Source organism: Triticum dicoccoides, chromosome 3A (assembly GCF_002162155.2).
Source record: "Triticum dicoccoides isolate Atlit2015 ecotype Zavitan chromosome 3A, WEW_v2.0, whole genome shotgun sequence".
In the NCBI taxonomy this organism is placed as follows: domain Eukaryota; kingdom Viridiplantae; phylum Streptophyta; class Magnoliopsida; order Poales; family Poaceae; genus Triticum; species Triticum dicoccoides.
Genome location: NC_041384.1, coordinates 754,876,158 through 754,896,874, shown reverse-complemented (window position 1 = coordinate 754,896,874; position 20,717 = coordinate 754,876,158). Strand labels below are relative to the sequence as shown.

The 20,717-nt window shown below is 43.0% G+C and overlaps 2 protein-coding genes across 2 annotated transcripts; both read right to left on the bottom strand.

Moving 5' to 3' along the window:
* Nucleotides 1–11,034: 11,034 nt before the first annotated feature.
* On the bottom strand, nucleotides 11,035–14,893 carry LOC119270735 (phosphoserine phosphatase-like). Its single transcript, XM_037552788.1, has 6 exons — nucleotides 14,658–14,893; nucleotides 14,194–14,394; nucleotides 13,220–13,279; nucleotides 12,792–13,116; nucleotides 12,125–12,213; nucleotides 11,035–11,439 (listed from the first exon to the last, which is right to left on the bottom strand). Exons 2-5 carry the CDS (start codon nucleotides 14,354–14,356, stop codon nucleotides 12,198–12,200), a joined length of 564 nt encoding a protein of 187 aa, XP_037408685.1. The 5' UTR covers nucleotides 14,357–14,394; nucleotides 14,658–14,893; the 3' UTR covers nucleotides 11,035–11,439; nucleotides 12,125–12,197.
* Nucleotides 14,894–16,028: 1,135 nt separating this feature from the next.
* LOC119270734 lies at nucleotides 16,029–17,164 on the bottom strand. Its single transcript, XM_037552787.1, has 5 exons — nucleotides 16,856–17,164; nucleotides 16,710–16,763; nucleotides 16,572–16,640; nucleotides 16,350–16,409; nucleotides 16,029–16,232 (listed from the first exon to the last, which is right to left on the bottom strand). Exons 1-5 carry the CDS (start codon nucleotides 17,123–17,125, stop codon nucleotides 16,173–16,175), a joined length of 513 nt encoding a protein of 170 aa, XP_037408684.1. The 5' UTR covers nucleotides 17,126–17,164; the 3' UTR covers nucleotides 16,029–16,172.
* Between the last annotated feature and the right edge of the window lie 3,553 nt (nucleotides 17,165–20,717).

The following is a 20,717-nucleotide window of genomic DNA, read 5'->3' as shown; positions in this document are numbered from 1 at the left end:
AATGGTTCACTATATTTTATAGTTTGTTCACTGTATATTATTAAAAATAATAATTTTTTTGGAAAAAATGAATTGCCGCTGTCTACTTTAAGACTTGCGCTGCACTAAAACTGCTGTAGGTCGCACGCTTGGCTGGCTACGCACGCTAGAATCCACCGGGAGGTTGGGAGTTCGATCCTCGCGTGCGCTTCTTCTTTTTTTCCGCTCGAAACGTGATAATTAGGCCGGCCCATTTCGCGTCGCTTCAGCGAAGCCGCGAAGAACGGGCGCACACGGGCGGTGTACAGGCGCTCCCGACAGGGACAACCAGGTGATGACATGGGGAAGGAGGTGGGCTTAAGCCCGCTCTCTCTTGAACGGGCTTTCTTCGTTCGTGCATTCGGTTTGGGCCTTGGCCTATTGTCTTGCATTCAGTTTGGGCCTATTCTCTCTCGACCTGGCATTAGTCGGCGCGCATCCCATAGGATTGCTGTGTAGTAGGCCTCCCAGTAGCCATGTTATTCTCGTCATGCACCATGTTTCTTTTTACTTTTCTTTATCTTTATATATATATATATATATAAAAAAAATTTCAAAGTGTTCATCACATATTTAAAAAACTTCATGCAGTTTAAAAAATGTTTCCTCAACTTTAAAATGTGTGTTCCATTCAAAAACAAGGTACATAACATTTAAAAAAATGTTCGCTTTGTTTCAAAACATGCTCATAAGTCTTTTTAAAAAAAAGTTAATACCCATACAATGTAAAAACCAGCTCATGTAATTCCAGAAGATGTATGTGACATTTCAAATTGACACTGCTTTTCAAAATTGTTTGTTATATATTTTTATAAAAGTTCTTATATGGTGAAAATAAATATTCGTGTAATTCAGAAAATGGTTTGGCGACAATCATAAATATGTACGTGACATTTGAAAAATGTTTACATGTTTAAACAAATCTTCGTAACATTTTGAAAAAACATTGTTTATACAACGCAAAAAAAAAAGTTTGGCTTCATTCCAAAAATTGTTTAAGTTGTATGCAAAAAATTGTCCCAAACATGTATCTGAAAAAATGATGATTATGTATGTCACAAATGTTCAACGTGTATCAAAAAATGTTATGCTTATATATGAAAAATGTACAACGTGTATTGAAAAACAATCGACGTGCTTTTTAGCAAAGGATAATGATAAATAAAAAGAAAAATGCAAAGGCCAAAAACAAAGAAAACTGATAAAGAACTGCAGAGAAGGAAAAAACGAAAAATGGAAGAAAAAGAAGAAGAAAAGAAACCGAAAAAAGGAAAAGCTAGAACCCAAAAATAAAAAAAAACCGAACAGAAAAAGGAAAACCGATGCAAAGCACGCCGATCTTAAAGAAACCAGCGTGCAAAATAAAAACAACAACTCTACCTGCACACACAGGAAAACCACTTGTTGGGCTGTTCGCAGGATCGCTGAAGGCTAGACACTGTTATGTCTTGCAGTAAGGTCATAAATAGCCCTGGTTTAAATGTCACGAACATTTTTATTGTATGGAATGAACATATTTCAAAGTGCAAACATTTTTTACACTACATAGGCAATTTAAATGCACGTTGAATGTTTTCTAAAAAATTAAGTAAAGTGATTTATGAGACAAATATATATATATATATAATACATTTTTTGAGACAATATATAATACATAAAAATGAGGGAGGGGAGCGAGCAGAACAAACTAACTAGAAAAGACAAGCCCATTCCTTCCACTCAAAAGAAAAAGACAAGCCCATTCCTGCGACAATCTACCTCTGTCTCACGCCAAGCGAGACATAGACATGCCCGATTGGGCCTTCTATACAAGTATACGGAGGATTTTATATATAGAGAGAAAATCCCTCAAAAAAAACATAGAACAAGAATCCTAAACTCCGAGAAATTCAGGGTCTCTTTGATTCACAGGATTCTCAAAAAGGAATAGGCAAAACGCAGAAACAGAGTATCATGTCCTCTTGTATCCTACATGATTACAAAACTACATGAATTTGGATGGAAGAGTGTTTGATAGCACATGAAAATAAAGGAATTCTATGAACAAGTTTGAGTGGATGGAATTTTCCTCCAAAATGTAGTGCAGATGAATCCTACGAAAAAATTCCTAAGGATTCCAATCATGTAAACAGAAGACCGCCATAGGAAAAAAATCCTAAGGATCCAGATCCTCCGAAAATCCTATGTAGTTCCTTTGATGAAAGGAGCTCTCAGTCCCTGTGTGAGCACAAATATCTCCTGCAATATCTTCATAATAAAAATATTGGGACTTCCACAAAGAGATTTCTTAGCAAACATATAATATATGTCTTGGTCCCTTGTGTCACGGAGATAATAAGAAATTTAGGAAATGTCAAGGAGGTCATGACGTATCCCTCCCCCCCACCCCCCCACCACCAAAAAAGGAGGCTTTGATGCATATGGGGAAAAAAGATTGAGATTAAGGGTGCCGATAATCGAGGGATCACTTGACCTAGTATTTCATCATGTACTGTGCAAGTTGGTATCATAGATGACCTGGAGATGCACAGTACTCCCTCCGGTCCTTTTTAGTTCGCATATTAGATTTGTCTGAAGTCAAGCCTTATAAAGTTTGACCAACTTTATAGAAAAAAATACCAACATTCACAATGTGAAATCATTATTAGTAGATGTGTCATGACTTAAAGTTTCATGTTGTATAAGTTTATCATGGTAGATGTTGATATTTTTTTTATATAAATATGGTCAAACTTTGTAAAGTTTGACTTCAGACAATTTTTATATGCAGAGTAAAAAGGGCCGGAGGGTGTACATAGCAAGCACGTGGTGTACACATAAAACAAATATTAAATCATAGTGGTAGTGGAACGGCAACACAAAAAGGATTGAAAAATGGGACATCCCAGAATGTGCTTAACCTGTGGATCAAATAGGGTGATGATTAGGACGTCCCGATGTGTGTGGGGATCTCCCATATGCCGCCGCTCTTTGCAGCATATTGGCGGCATAACACACATGTGGCCCTCCACTGGGCCGACCATTGGTGCATGTAGTTAGTTCGAGAACCATGCACTAGAACGAACTGATACATGTAGCAAACCAAATCTAGGTACTATAACTTATATGCAGAGTTTGTGTAATGAAATTTTTAAGAAAAGTCTTAGAACAATTATTAAAAATTACGAACATCTTTTGAATTTTCCAAACATTTTTTCACACGAACAAATTTTGTAATTATGAATTTTTTTTAAATTTTCCAAACATATTCTGAAAATCACAAACTAAATTTGGAAACGCTAACATTTTTTGAAATTCTGGTTTTTTAAAAAAAATGATCATTTTTTCAAGAGCATGACCATTTTTTGTAAACACGGTGTTTTTGAATTTGTGAACCAAATTTGAAAAATGTGTTATTTTTAAAATTTTCAATTAAATTTGAAACATGATCATTTTATGAAAAAATCTGGAAGATTTCCTGAATGCCAAGCAAATTTAAAATTCCAAATAATTTTTTAAATTTCTGAGTGTTTTAGAAAAAGAAACTACTCCCTCTGTGGTGCCTAAAACGCCTTATATTAGTTTAAATAGGGAGTATTTGTAAAATAAAAAATAAAATAAGAACGAAATCAATGAAAAATGTCAAAAGAAACAGGTGGAAAAAGAAAAGAAAAAATGAAAATGAGTAAAGTTCGCACATGAACCTTCCAAATGGTTCGCAAAACAGGTAAAAAAACAGAATTTATGTTCTGCAAGGTTGGCAAAACCCGTGTGTACGCTAGCCAAAATTGGGCCAGCCCACCCAACTGCTAGGGTCCCGTCCTCTCTCCGTTGGAAACTCTGGCAATTTGACACTTAATAATTCTTCAAATAGGGTTTGCGTTGTGCCGGGACGATTTTGGAATTATCTTGGGAGAGGGAGATATCTGGCCATGCGCCATGATGGGTGGCGAGTTGGTTTTTGGGCGCCCCAGATCAGGGTGCGTTAGTTCGAGCAAGGCTCACGTACGTGTGTGGACTCCTTCACTTAACATTATTCATTCCCCTTTTTCTGTTAGAGTATTAGATCTAATTGGCCTGTTTAGCCGTCATATCAAACTAACAGTTTCAGCTAACTAAGTGTAGGGACCGGGAAGCTTGACCACAAACCTTTTTTTTTAATTCACTCAGCTAGCTAGTGTACGGTCGATTTTTCCCAAGATCTCAATGAGATATAAATAAAGCTTTTTAAATTTCTTTTAACTAGCTATAAGTGAACATATGTTTTTTTACCAAGATTAGCAAGAGCTTGTTTACACACCTCCAGCTCTGGCACCAGCGCAATGTCTTACTCATGATGACAAGGTCCATGCATGAAAGAGAAGCAACGGAGATATGCAAGCACGATTGCAACCATGGCACAAGGAAGTGATGGAGCAAGAATTAATAAACGCGAGAAATCTACTTGGCACGTGGCTGAATTGTATGACACTAAATATGATGCGAACATATGTTCACTTATAGCTACCAAGATTAGCAATATTTAGTGGCTGAATTGCAATGACACTAAATATGATGCGAACATATGTACTTCACTTATAGATAATTTTGGCACGTGGCTGAATTGCATGTGCCAATAAGATATAAGTAAACCTACTTGGCACGTGGCTGAATTTTGCCACGTGCATATTCAGCCACATATATTTGTTCAAAAAAGAATTAATAAACGTGTGTATGTAAACCAGACAATGTGGCTGAATATGCATGTGGCAAAATTGTATGACACTAAATTATCTTTTCCAGTAAGAGTATTTTATTGATCCTTAAACATGTGTCCATGCAGCTAGGTAAGTACATTTGATCTTTAAATTGTATGACAGTAAATTATTTTATTGATCCTCAAACATGTGCCTAAATTGTATGACACTAAACTATGCATCTATGCATCTAGGTACACTTGATCTTCATTAACCTAATATGTTTCCAACCCATCCATCATCCATCCATCTAGGTATATATTCAAAAGAAAAGGAGGAATCCTCATGGATCCATGGCCTGGCATGTCCAGGGAGTCTTTTTTGAAGGAAAATATCACAGAATGTATACTTGCTCTACATTATTTCTCTATACCAAACCGAGAAACTAATTAAGAAGGCTGGCCAATCCATCTCCAAGAGCGCAAACTCTCCACGGCTAAAACCAAGTCGAGAGATATTCTGATGATCGCGTGGCCAATCCATTATCTCGCACATCGCCCAGTTTTGACGTCGACGATGTAGATGCGATGATAGTTGTAACGAGCAATGTGCGACTCTTCTCACCCGAGCACCAGTATAATGTGCTTTCAGTCCCAATTTTCTCTCGATTGGTTTGTTTAGACAAGGCAGCTAAGATGTCATCCAACTCGTGTTGTCATGCCATATCCAAATCTATACCAGGAGATGTTCCTTTTGTACGTAGATCAACGTGAGCCTTTGCTCACTGTACATAGTGAAATATGGTTCATCATAAGAGCATCTCCAACAGGCGCCGGACGCGCGGCGCGCAAAAAACAGATTTGCCGCGCGCGCATCACCTGGTTTAGCGCGGCGCGCAGCGCCCCTTCCAGCAGCCGCGCTGAAATGCAGCGCGCGCGACTCGCCGGTGCATTGCATTTTCAACACAAAATGATGAACATTTTCAACACAAAATTTCACACAAATAAGTTGATGAAAAAAAGTTCATGCCCATAAGTTCATCCAACCAAGTTCAAAATGCAAATCAAGTTCAATACATAAATGAAAGACACATCATTCCTCGTCCTCGTCTTCGTCCTCGTCCTCATCTTCAGAAGACGATTCTTCCGCCTCCGAAGATGAATCTTCCTCCCTCTCTTCATCGCGCACCGCATCACGTGAAGCTCTAACGGTGTTGGCAAGATCGGCAAGATCTGCAACGGCATCTTCATGGGAATGTGTGCGAGGAGGCACATCGAAAGACATTCCGCCCATGGCGGCCGGAGGTGCACCCATGCCTCCCATGAGAGAAGCAAAAATCATGCCTCCCATGGTGGCCATAGCGTCGGGGGAAGCTCCAAAGCCACCCAAGCCACCCATGCCACCCATGGCGCCGAAGCCACCGCCACCCATGGCGCCGAGGCCACCGCCACCCATTGCACGAACCATGGCTCTTTTTTGGATCAAGACTTCTTCACGGGCTAGATTGACATACTCCATTTGCGTCACATTGAGGTTAGATGTGTCCAAGAAGAACAAGTGCTTCTCCCATTCCAACAATTTAGTACGCTCCTCATTGCTCACCTTCCTCTCCTCCAAAGCCACCTTTCTCTCCTCGGCCGCCAACCTCCTCTCCTCGGCCGCGGCATCTTGGTTTCTTGCCATTTTCCTCACCTCGTTGGCTTCTTTTCTTGCCTTCACAATTGCTTCCATAGCATTTTTGAGCTCATCATCTCCTTTCCTCTTCTTCTTTTCGGTTTTGTCTTTCTTGCACCCATCCGTCGCTTTGGCTTCGAGTATGAAACCGAGTTGGGTGTGAGGCTTCTCTTGCCGTCATCACTTGATGCATCATCCTCCTCCTCCTCATCATCATCCAACTTAATTGTTCGCTTTCGTTTGTTGCTCAAATGCAAATCATCCAAATCTTCACGCTTCTTTCATTTCTCATCATCCTTCAACACTTCATAGCAATGAGGCAAAGCAAATACCCTTCCTTTCTTGATCTTCCCCTTCTTGGTTTTCCTCTCCTCTTCTTTGAACAAGTTTTGCGCAATGTTGAACTACATGAAAACAAAGCAAGTTAGCACCAACAACAAGTAGATGAACATGTATGATGAACATGTATGAAATGCCACTTACTCTATCGTCCTTATTTGTGCCACTTGGATTCAACTTGTCAACCGCCTTTTGACAGGCCATCCACCTTTGACAATCCGAGTTGATTGTCGACCACCGGGACCTATGTGATCGGCCGGAGCGGTCAATTCCACTCACGTTGCGAACATCAAAGTGTTCCTTCATCCAAAGCCAATAAGCATCTCTATTTTGATCACCTCCAACGGATGGATCCCTCGACACTTGCAACCAAGTATTGCATAGTAAGATGTCATCGGCGTCGCTGTAATTGCCCGCTCTTCCTTTCGGTGCGTCGACAATGCCCTCACCCTCCTCGTCCACTTCGAACTCATGGTTTTCGAAATGCATGTCATTGGTTAGAGACCAATGCAAATTGTTGGAGCCAACACCCATCGTGGACATGTATGCATCATCATTGAGACTACAAATTTTTTTGCACAATGCAAATAAGCTATATATATGTGAATGCATTCAAAAAATAACAAAAAAATGAAAAGTTAGAATTTTTTTACCTTGGAGGCATTTCGTCGAACATGTTGTGCGCGCCGGCTGCCGGCTCAACGAGTGAGCTCGCCGGCGCTTTGGCAGCCGCCGCGCCCGTCGCCCGCCCCGCAAGCTTCTTCCTCCTCGCCTTGGAGGTGCCAGAGCCGTCCGCCGCATTGTTTTTCTTCGCCGATGTCTTGCCCTTCTTTGGCGGCGCCGCATTGGGGAGCTTTGAGGAGGAGGGGGCGGCGGCTCGGGCCGGCGCCGGCGCGACGCCACCCGCCGCCGAGGTCATCCGCGGCGGCATGAAGAGGCCGCGCGCGAGGCCGATGGTCGGAGGAGCTCTGGTGGAGGCGAGGCCAACGCCACCCGGGCTAGGGTTTGCAGCGGCGGCGGGGAGGGGGGGTCGCGGCTATAGGACGGGGTGAGCAAGGTGCCGGCGCGTGCGTCCATGGGTGCGGGTCGCCGGCGCCGGCGCGTGCGGCGCTTTGGAGCGGGAGAAGACACAGCGAGCGAGTGTGCCGCGCGCGGAAGAGGGCGCCGCAAATACACCGCGCGGGGTACCGCTTCTTGCCGCGCACCCAACTGCTTATACCATGCGCGCGGTTGCGCGCGCGCTGGAGCCATCCGCCGGGTTGCGCGCGCTAAAGTGGGTCTATTTATGGCGCGGCGCCTGTTTAGCGCGCCTGTTGGAGATGCTCTAACAAAGTCGATACGTGAGATCACGGAGTTGGACAGGCGGACATGTGGCTGGTCTTGGCACACACTTGAAGTGTGTAGAGGCTTGACAAGTCGCAAAGGAGCCAATGGGAAATGGCACGGCGCACAATTACGTTGCGCCGCCTAAATGTTGGGTGTGTGTCGCTGCACTCCAAATTGCCAGACTACAAGTCCCGTTTGGGCTAACCGGTCGACGAACACAGTACTGTACAGTTTTCCCACGGATGCCAATGAGTAGCACCTTAAAGAAGTGTAGCCTTTTTCTACAGGTCATCAGTTGACATCGAACAGTGTACGGCCGTCAATATAGCACAGCTAGTGTTGTCGAGGGTTATGCAAATACACTCACGACAAGTGCTATCCGGACAAGACCATCCTTCAACTGGGCGTCTGCGACCTGCACGCCGCCACGTGTGTCTTGCTCCCTCCTCTAAAAGTCAGCCCAAACTTGTACTACTACGACCGGTGTAGATTGTTGTTCCAAAGATGATGAGTCGGCAACCTGGATGCTAAGACCGGCCGTATCTCCTTGACGAAGCTCGCTTGTAAACTCAACTACCAACCCACTAGTCCTTCATGCCTTACGTTAGGCACCAACGGGGTGTTATCGCTGCTATGGATTCAAAAGGAAGGTCCCCGACTAGAGATCTGGGAGCAACGACGCGAGGACCAAGGAGACATGAGCAGCACTTCAGAACAATCGTGCTAAAACGACTCGAAAATGAGAATGGAACAAGGGACCTAATTGGACTGAGAGACAAGTGCGGCGCATTGATCATCACCGACAACTATCGACAAATTTACACCGCCGATCTCGAAACTGGGATGATGGAGAAGATAGTGCCACTGGGATTCCATGCCCCTGGAGATTGATTGGCCCATGATCTTCGTTTCTGGGCTTACCAAATAAAGTTAAACATTCTATTATGTATTCATACTCCTTGTTTTGTTTTGTTTTGTTTTGCAATTTACATTGCAATGTATGCTGGATAACTACTTACCGTTTCATGGGATTGACGAACTTTGGTGTTGTTCCTCAACTTGTAACATTTAACTGCTTTTTTTTTTGGGGTCTGTTTAGCGGCTCCGTGAGTCCCCTCTAATCTTTTAGTTGCAAGACATCTCCAACAACGACGAAGCGGGACAAGCAGCATCAAGGTTAGACCCGCGGCGGCATATGGAAGTAGGAGAAAAATGTCGCGTTGGCACAATTAAGGACCTAGATTCTCCCAAGGAGAAGCACATGGAAGTCGGGATTTTTTTTAATGTATTTGCTCATTTTAATAATTTGTCTACAATTTTGAGAAATACCTGTCACCTAGAAGTGTATCTTGGTTAGCCTAAACTTGTACTCCCTCCGTTCCTAAATATTTGTCTTTCTAAACATTTCAAATAACTACTACATACGAATGTATGTAGACATATTTTAGAGTATAGATTCATTTATTTTGCTCCGTATGTAGTCACTTGTTGAAATGCCTAGAAAGACAAGTATTTAGGAACGGAGGGAGTGCTTCCCAAATCCTGCAACCTTCGTGAAAGTTTAATTAGTTCATAGTGTTCGGTAAAAGCTAAATAGTTAGATATTTCTATCAACCTAGAAACATGTAGGGCCAAAAAACTTCTTCACAGAGTACCAAGTATCCCTAACCTCGGTCACGACAAGTAACTACACATGGTCGTTGCAGAAATTACGTTGTAAAAAATGTACTGTTTGACCAACCGAGGTGGTTATTTTTACACTAGTTTGTATGTACGAGGTGAGGATCGCTGAACGGTTTGAAGAGGTGTATTTGGGACACAGACTAATGATGGAGCAAAAGTTGTGTATATTTAGAGCTTGTTCGGTAATCCTCCCGCTCCACGAAATCCTCCGGGCGAGCTCCCACTCCTCGATCGATCCTGTGAGGCAGGAAAATTGTTGGGCTTTTCGCTCGGCTCCGATTCATATTCATGAGTTAGGCCTAAAGCCCAATAATCTAGCATGTGGCCTATGATGAGGGAATGTGGTACAATAGAAAAGGGTAAACGTTTGTGACCGGTGCGCCGGCTGAAAACTCAGCCGGTCGCACGCGGGCTAACACGCGCCCCGTTTCTCAAGTGGGGCCAGCCCACCGCCCCTTCCCTCACCTTATCTTCAGAAGACTGAGACGAGATCCAGTTTATTTTTCCTCTCGCATAACCTCATCTCCTCTGCTCCGCCGGCCGCTTGCACTTCGCCCCTGCCTCCCCGACGGGATCCGCTACAACCAGCGAGGCCATGGCCTCCGGCCTCCTCCTTTTGTTTTTCTTCTATCCTGTGTATTGGCTGAGGCTGCTCCACCACCACCCCTTTTTCCCCATTGACCAAGAGCAACACCACCGGCGATGAGATGCACCCATGGCGCCCGTGGATGCAAGGCAGTGGACCGGCCGGCCTGCGGCGGAAGCTGTTGCGTCCAACGACAAAAAAGGCTGAGACCGGCGGTGACGTGGGGGACATGATGTGACCTATGAGGTGCGGTGCTGGAACCAGCCAGTGGTTTCTCTTCAAACAACGAGGATGGTGGTGGGCAGCGACGGCGGTGGCCATTGGCCATGGTAAGTTGCTTTTTTGTTGTTGTTTTGCTGGAACCACTTTTGATTTTTGCTGGAACCCGCTTCCTTTTTTGCTTCAACAGGATAGGCTAGTGCTGCATGGCAACGATGGTGGCCGCCATGATTTTTGTTGCATAGATTTTTTTTCTGGAACCAGCATTTGACTCTGCTACAACAGGCGAGGACCGTGCTGGGATGCGATGCCAGGTGGCCGCCATGAATTTTTGCTGGAATCATATCATTGTTTGGGAAAACCATTTTTCTCAATTTTTTGCTGGAACCATATTAACTAGATCGGACGCGAGGGTGCCGGTCAAAACGTTTGTGCTGCTTAACAATGTATGAACATAGAAAGCATGTTTCGTGATAGGTTTAGCACCAAATATCTTAGGCATAGAAGATACGACAGCACATAATAGCTTGCAGATGATCCACAACCCAGAATAGATAACTAAAGTCTTACGCATAACATAGTTTGTTGGGGCTACTTTTATGCATGCAAAATGTTGTTACTCCTAACAAATTTCAATAAATTTGAATTTAAACATTTTAAAAAAATTAACTAAGAAGCATATGATGGTGTTGATATAATAAAGGCAAATGCTAAACCTACGGGTAAATTACAAAAAGCCCACAGATCTTCTCCCACTACATCGTGATCGCGCCTTGGCGCGAGGATGCCGGTCCCAACGACGTGGGTACAGATCAGATGCTATGATGCGTTAGTGGAAAGGATAGAAGTGCACAATTCTTCCGGCCTCCTTGCTCTTCCACAATTTCAAATCGACCTCTTTTTTGTCCCTCGCAAGCAGCGGCACACACAGATGCTGATCTGTATGTCGAGGTACATAAAATGGATCAGAACACACAACACACACACACACACACAGAGAGAGACTGAAAAAATAGAACATTCACTTAGTTATATGGGTCAAAGGTCATAGCAATTTGAAAGCAGAAAATTATCCGATTACTGCAATGAAAGGCAGGCAAACTGATACTTGAAATCATTGACAGAGTTTTGTTAGTCATATTTTTTTCTTTTGGAGTATAAAGGAAATAACAAATATATAATATAAGAACACTTTAATCAATCTTAATTAGGTCTATGTGAATGTTTAATCTGGAGCAATATTTTAAATAAGGTAACATTAGTTCGGTTAAATACACCTCTGTTGTTACAGCTCTGCAAGTTTGGGCTAAATACACATATGTTGACCACTATGTGAAACTTCAGTAACAAAATTAAATTTAAAATGTTCTAAAGTGAAGAAAAGAGGAATTGTTGCTTTTAGATCATGGGAATAAACATATCCTTGTTTACTGTTCAACAAATAATATAGACGGAAAATTAGAACCAATTTCTGTATTCAAACCATGGATATCTTAAAAGAATCTTGGTGTGTGTGTGTATGTCACAAAATTTGAAGATATTTCAAGGACAGGCAAATTTGACTATGTTCTGATAATCCAGGTCCCAAAAGTATCGTTCGTGCAGCCGTTTAGTGAAAATATACCTTGATCATTTGCCGGATACCTCCGGACACAAGGAATACTTCAATATTATTGGCTTTTAATGTCTTGATAAAATCAGCGTTGAGAAATCCTGCAGATACAAACAGATAAACATGTCAATGAACCAGGAAAATAAACAACGCATATCCAACACAAAAAATACATCTATTGCAATGATGAATAAATGATTAACACATAGCACCTTGGAATTATTCTGTAGCCAGAGATTTTAGGAAATCTCTAATTAACACACGAGGCAAATAAGTCAAAAGGGTTATGTTGTGGTTGCAGGGCACGTAACGGCCTAAAGGTTAAGACTAAAGTGGTATAGGCAGATGGTATTTTAATGTCTCATTTAGTGTTATTAAAATGAACTTAACTATGTGGTGGTACTAATCTGAAATCGTGTTTTTACTGTGGCACCAAACCAATTTTGCATATACTCGGCTACTATTTTTCGTATTAGCTTAAAAAGAGAAGCCGAGTAAGACCATTCAAGCATTCCTAAGAGCATTTATTCTATGTTCAGCAGCACATATCTAACCATTCCAATACAAGAACAACAGAGCTGGGGAATCTCAGAAGATTCAATATAGGAATGCAAAAGTGGTAGCTAAATAGTGATTAACTTATGAAATTAACTTGGGGCCGGGACTTGTAAAAGGTCACCTGGGTGGCCTCTTCTCCAAACGGTCCTCAACTTGGGACAGAGATGGTTTACTTAAAGAGATCCAGGCAGCAAGAGCCTCATCAAATGGAACGGTCCCTGTCATCGCCCTGAGACTAATAAGGCCAAGATTAGTTTTTTGGAAGATATTATATGCTAAACAACTAACATACCCCAGAAACTGTGACAATTGCTTTGTCTTCCACTCGGCAACCGCCTGCCCAGCCCCACAGAAATCAGCAAGCTCGACAATACCCTCATCCAAGCATACAGTGCTATCCACATCGAAGCACACCGCATTGGCACTGTGCCATGTCTCAAGAATCTCTGGGCATAAGCAGGGAAACCATTGCATAACCTAACCTCTATGCTTCTTGGAGACGTTCACGGTTAACCAATAAAGGAATTCTCGGTGATTAGGAGTACTAACCTTTGGGGGGATGGCGGGTTGCCAAACCAGAAGAGGAAGGGGCCTTGGAGACCTCCATTACTGCTACCACGACAGATAAAGAGGTGGTGAGGAGTGGAGGCACCAGATCGAAACATGGAGGAAATGAAGTGTAAATGGCGGCCAGATGTTCTCCACAACATGGCACATGGCATCAAAAAAATAATTTTAGAACCTTTAAAACCGTATTTGGAACTAAGGATACCTAATATTTTGTAAGGTCAGAGTCGTTGAGAGCAAGTTTACTATCGTATTGACTGAAACTATATGCAAATGTGCATGAAAACAACGCTGGTCTTGCATTGTCACTCCTCGCAGCATATACTGGATGCTTGTCCATAAAGCTGATAACCAAATAATCCCATAATAGCTATATTTTGCTAAATAAACAAAATGCAACTCATCTAGATACACAAATTTAGACCAGTTGATGTGGATACATATTCAGAAACATAACATAGAAAACAACCAGAACAGATAGGAAGCATGGCTCGCTACGCATAAATGTGACATCATCGATGGTGTTTGATTAGTGAATCTCATTTGGCACTATTGTTCAACAAATATGAACTGTACAAAGCAACTCACTAATATGAGAAGTGCTCCGTCCTTTGAAAACAAAACATTTGAAAGTTTTGGGCTATATTTTGCAGGACAAGAAAAAACAACCTTTTCATTATTGCTGGAACAGGGCAGATACCCTTCTGCTCCAGTTTACTTAATTAATTAAAACTAAGCAATACAAGGCGCTATCAGGCACTACATCTAGTGGCATTATATGGCTAATGATCACCTCCATGATTATGTGCTCCTTTGGGAAATATTTTCCAATTAGTGATTATAGTGGCTCTATCATCCTTAGCTTTTATCAAACGAACTTGTTCTTGAAAATATGTACATGTGGTTTCAATCTGCATCTGCTTGACAGTTTGATTGAGCAAGTCCATAAGTTATACCTTTTTGTGTATGAAGCACTAAAGTGAGGGAGCAAATCAAAGTAATACTTCTTGTTGACTTGCTCGATCTTGTTCTTAGAAGCACTGGTTCTTCCCTTAAACTTATTTTCTTCCTTGGTCTTGTTAGGAGGGAGAGCAGACTGATCCAAGAAAGCAAACTCATGCCATGTTCTTCAAAGTCCTGCTTGTTTCCAAATCTATCTATCAGAAAATTAAGCTACTTTAACAACTAAAGAATATATAACAAAAAATAACTATGTGAATGGATTCCAAGGAATGAAAAAACACTTGACTTATTACAAAATAAATAAATAAACAACACATGATTGTAGCAGATGAATTCTTCACAGTTTTGTTGGAAGTATAAAATAGGTGACAACCTTTCAAGTATGTAACGTACATATTAATTATATAATTCAGAACTAAACTAAGCTAATTAGAAGGAAAGCGGACAAAGGCAGGACCTTGAGCTTGAGCTTGGTACTGGGGCCAATGTGTGTGCAACTGGGGCGCACTTAGTAGGTGGAATCTGAATCTTTCACATGGCTCCCCATTGTCTTCCTCTTGATTTCTTCTTGTTAACTTGCTTGATCTTCTTCTTAGCAGCAACAACACCAGTTCTTTCCTTAAATTTCTTTTCTTCCTTGGTCTTGTTAGCAGGAGGGCAGACTGATCCAACAAATCAAAGGCCTTCCATGACCTGCCTATTTCCAAACCTAACTATTAGAAAATTAAGCTACTTGAATATGTAAAGAATCAATCAAACAACTCAGAACAGAACAGTACAAAGCTGCAAGGTAGACATTTGTAGCTACTACCATAACTCCGATTTAACTGAGCAAAAAGCTTGATATATGTATTACTCCCTCCATTCCAAAATAGATGACTCAACTTTATACTAACTTTAGTATAAAGTTAGTATCTAAAACAGAACGTAAAGTGCAGATTAATAATTAGCAGATTTTGGAAACGAATGGAACCTACAGTGATCGCCACTGGGCAAGTTATGGCGATACAACTGATATGTAGAATTAGGCAGTACTATTAGTAATGAAATAATAACATGGTTATATCTCACATACAGAAAAAATATATCAGAATCTGTTACGGATGAACTGGAATATATCTGCAAACAGTTATATGATTTATCATTTCCATTTTCAGAAAATAGTGTATTATGTTTTCTGATAAATGCAGAGGAACCACAATTACTTTGGACATACCTTATTCAGCCTCCATCCTTGTGATTATTGTATTCCTTGTTCCAGAACTCCTGTACAAATGATTTCCATGGTGATACGGAAAAAGTTGAAGCAAGCATATAAATAGCGACCCTCCCAGTGAGTGAACAAAATGTAAAAAACTATCATTTTCATTTAGTGCAAACTATGATTCAATCTTTCTTTTTTTTCCAACGCAAATGTTAGTATTCAAGATGTAGTTGGAAACAGGGCTACAACTTACGAAGGTTTTGATCTTAAGGTTCAATGAATTGCAGAGGCAGAGCACACAGCTGATGGATTCAAACTACTTTTAAGAGATGATGTGGCAAGGCTAACATGATGAAAATAAGTAAGAAGAAAAGTTCAGGCTCAACAACTTACGCAGATTTTGATCTTAAGGTTCAATGAATTGCAAAGGCAGAGCACACAGCCGATTGATTCAAACTATTTTTAAGAGATGATGTGGCAAGGCTAAGCAGATGAAAATAATTAAGAAAAAAGTTCAGGCTCAACAAAGATTCTAAACGGATAGGAAAATGATGAGTACCAGTTTAAAATACTCGGTCAATCTTGGTGAGAAGAACCGCATCGGAAAAACACCATTAGCTACATAGAACAGAAAAAGTATACTTGGATGTCAATAAGTTAGGAGTTCCATCTCTACTCCTTTTTTCTAATTATTACTGCCTGGTGTGAAGCACATGCTCAAATATCCTTAAATTTTACAGTTAAGCATGCCATCCGTAAATTGTGCAGTTAAGTAAATAGCTGCAGGACCACTCTAACCTTGACTGACAGACACGAACAGGTCTCATACTTATGGCCCCATGCACACAATTCAGGTTGGTCAGTAGGCACCATGCATCAGTTCGCAAAAAAAATGCATGATTCTGAAGCATATATCCGAGGCCCCAAGTAATAGGTTTAACTCACATTTAAATCTCTGTAGACTTTTGCACTTCTGACTGTTCCAATGAGAAAGCTGAATTCCACCTGCAGCAATAGGAAGCTTAATTCTAGTCCCATCCTCTCAACCAATTTACATGTATTCCGTAGATCACAAATCAAGAATCCAACTATCCAAAATTGCAGCCATTCATCATCAGGTATTATTTAAAAAGGAACAGAGGGGATTAAGTGAGAAGCAGGCCAGACCTTCTGGATCTGACTAAACACGTCTGAAGTGGTAGAGGAGACACCTTGGCCACCTGGACGCGTGTGCACCTGCGTGACCAAAAGCAGCAGCAGCATGAGGGGAGTGGAGGGGCCAAGAGCAAATCAAAATGGGGGTACCTTGACCAGCAGCAGCAACGCTAGGGTTAGGGTTGGAGCAGGGGGGGCTGCGTCCTGAGCAGAACATGGCATGGGCGTGGAGCAGAGTTTAGAGAGAGAGAGAGAGAGAGAGAGAGAGAGAGAGAAAGAGAGAGAGAGAGGAGAACCTGGAGCAGCGGCGCAAGGAAGGCCGCGCCCCTCCCGGCAATGGAGGAGGAGGAGCGACGGGAGAGCACTGAATCGAGCGCCTGCAGCTGATGCAGGAGGGGGAGGGACGGGGGAGCGCTGCATCGAGCGTCTGCTTCTGCCGGACGGATCGAGAGCCGGCGCCGCGCTCTCGAGCATGGTGGCGGCTTCCGCGACTGACGATGGAGAGAAGAGACGCGACGGGGAGGGCGGGGCCACGGGAGGTGAGGAGGCAGGGGCAGCGGCGCCATGGGGGCGACAGGAGGAAGAGAGGGGATTGGCGGAGTGAGGATCGGGAGGAAGGGAGACAGTCGCCCTCACCCCCTCCACTCTCCAGCCAACCGGCGCTCGACACGTCACGGCCCGGACTCGTGAAATGACAAAACTGCCCTCGGCGGGGCTCGGTATTATCGGCGGTGGCACGGGATATTTGCCCGCTGACGGAGCCCACGCGCTACACAGTCCACACTCCTAGCCATAGTCGCTGACCGGCGTGGCCCACCAGCGAGTGACCCCACACGTCAGCGAGGGAGCAAAGTAATTCTGGGGTAAGAAAAATCGAATGAAGGCTACTATTCATTGTAGCAGTGATCCGGGCTTGATCCGACGGCCGAGGTCATCCGAAGGCGAGATCCTATGGTCCAGAACGCATCAAATGAAGGATCCGACGGCCAGGAATTCCGAGCGGGGAGAAGCTATGCTTGTTTCTGGATTTTTTTGTTGGAACCATGTGTTTTTTTGTTGGAACCATAGCAATGATTGATACGAAGAATATCGTTTTTGCTGGAACCACTTTTCAGTTTGGCTGCAACCATATCAATTTTTGTTGGAACCATGTGTTTTTTGCTGAAACCATCTTTCAGTTTTGCTGGAACCATGTCATTTTTTGGGTGGAAACCATGTTTTGCTTCAAATGGGCGACTCCATGTTCTTGTTTTTTTGCTACAAACGAGCCACTGCTACGAGCGGCGAGACATCTGGCGACAGGAGGAGGCGAGATGTGGGGGGACGACGGCGGCAACGGCGACCTCGTGCACGGCGGAGATTAGGACGTCTTGATTTGGACGAGGCGAATGCTCGCCGCGGGCGGTTACCGTGCGTGCGTGACGGAGGGGGAGAAGCGTGTGTTGAGTTATTATTACGAGACCCAACCGAGGGACTAATTATTACGAGATCCAACCACTGGACGGGGTCTTATCGAACGCTCGGCAGCGGACCGGCCGAAATTTAGGCCGGTGCGCCGGCGCAGAGTACTGCCGATAGAAAAGGCACCAGCACGAGAGATATAACGAACCAGTACGTTCACTTATCGGTGGCAGCCATGCGTAAATTTGTTGAACTCTTCCGTTTTCAGGAGCTGCAGAGCGCCACTTTCCTCGCTCCGAGACTTTTGCCTGTAGCTCGCTCCGCTCCACGCTGCCAACTCTGCGGAGTTATCATGTTCGGGTCGGCTCCACGAGCGGAGTTGAGGAGTGGAGTCCCTCCGAACAGGCTCTTAGAAACATTATAACCGCGCACTGATCCATCCCTCTCAGCCATCAGCATTTTCGTCCATTGGATTTGGAGCTCTATGCATTTTTGGCCGTTGAATCTCTTTCCAATCCCACCCGGGCTTTCGTTTCACAACAGAAAATGCTAATGGGCCGGCCGCTGCTTCGGTAACAAATTTGCAGGTATGCTATTAGATTGGACTTATTGGGCTTTGAGTATCTTGTACTCACTCCGTTCCCAAATTTTTGTCTTTCTAGAGATTTCAACAAGTGACTACCTAGGAAACAAAATAAGTGAATCTATGCTCTAAAATATGTCTACATGCATCCGTATGTTGTGTCCATTTAAAATACCTAGAAAGACAAATATTTGGAAACGGAGGGAGTATATGTCTGGGTCTACTCCTTTGCTCTGCACCCGTTCAGCAGATCTGTGTAGCGATTGATGTGGTTTGCAGGAGAGTTAGCGTCGGAGGAGTTATCGGCGTTTCATCGCCGTCCCTATGTGATGTGCCATTAATGAAATTTGGAAACGGCAGCCGACAGTGGATTTCAGTTTTACAGGTTAGTAGCTTACATATAAAATGTGTCGTCTCCCCCGCGCTTTGCCTTTTCAACAGTAAAAGCTTCGCAGTGGCCATGGTTCTCCACTTGGTTGCGGCAACCTATCGTCCCCTCTGCTCCTCTCCTCCATCCTATTAGCATTATCGCCCTATATCTTAGCTCGTCACATAAATTTGCTACGGTTGTAGAGTGTAGACCCGTTTTAAGGTGCTAATGTTTTCAACAGGTGGTGTTCATCATGGTTTTGGTCAATTGATTCAAGAAGATCTTGGAGACTGGTTCTCATCAAGCAGATGACCTTTGATACGATTCAAACGATTAGATCATCAGGAGAGGAAAAATATTAAACAAGATCGGTCTGCGTGGGGCGAAGCAAGGTAGGCCTGGTTGATCGAAGCGAGGCAGGGCTGTGATGTATTCAGTCTGTAACGGCCTCGCTCCCCTCACAACCAGGCATCTAGCCAAAATCCACAGGTATTCAATCTCTGCTCCTCCGCCACGCCCATTCCCCTTCTAAGATTTGATTCCGAGGTCCTTTCTCTCTATCTTAATAATATACATGCAGTCCTCCTGCATGGTTCAATTTTTTTTTTTTTGATTCCGAGGTCCGATCTGTGAGGAGGACTGAGGATACGATTTTGTTCCTTGATCCCTTTCTGAGGGTTTGTCCTAATTATGTTCAGTTTAATAATAACAGGAACATCGCATGGATTGATTGATTGGGCGGGAGGAGAACTGCAACAAGATATGCTGCTGCAAAATCAGTGTTGGAGTTTGAGACAGGTCGATGATGTCCTGCAGTAGCCTCGGTTGATCTATCTTCGGCCTCTGAATGGTGGTGTGTTCTCTTTTGAGAAAAAAAGGGTGTTGTGTACTTGTGTTTTGCAACCAGTATGGCTATAACCCTCGAAGTCTGCTGAAGTCCTAATATGCTTCGGGTGTTGTCTTGTTCAGTGACAAGTCATTCTATGCATGCGGATATTGCTTCACAACCTATGTGAGAACAAACTTGAATACACACTTTTAGTACAACCGCATCTTCTCCTGGCTATGTTTTACTTTCAAGCTACCCATTAGTTCTATGCTGCTGCATCAATGCACAATTTTTTAGGACTGAATTTTGGTAACATCATTGTATCAATTCTTCTAAACCCTTCTATCTGCTCTGTTTTAAGCTCCCGTAATGAAAACTTTTTTCTTCTGAAGACCAATCATAGGGACATGATTGAAATGTTTGCTGTGGTTCCCTTTCCTACAAATATTCACCATCTCCATTGCTAATAAAAGTCTTGGAAAATGAACTTTCACCTCGCATACCTCCATACATTTTATAGATTTCTACTATTCCATATATATTTAAAACCTTACCTTTCTATCGCCAAAATTGACGGGCGCAGCAACGCGCGCCATCATGGTCTAGTATTCGTTCATTGCTGCACACATACTACGTGCCCTCATCTCGTCCTCATGTCAATTGGAGTACAACAAGTCAAGGTCTCTGTGTCTCAGTTGTTTTTAGATTATCAGGAGGGCAGAAAACACCCCCCCCCCCCGGCTCCACCATTTTCCATTGAAAAATGTGAAACCAGGTACAACGAAAGACACCCTTCTATCAAGGTTTTCAAAGGACGGATTTGAGGAGCTACCCCCTCCCTGATCTGCAATAACAGAAAAGGGAGCTGGAGCGCTCACGAGCTCGAAAAAAGTAGAACTTATTACAAGACTCAAAATCTAGCACAGGAACTAAAGTGTTCATATTTTTAGAAACTAAAGACGACCCTATTGAGAG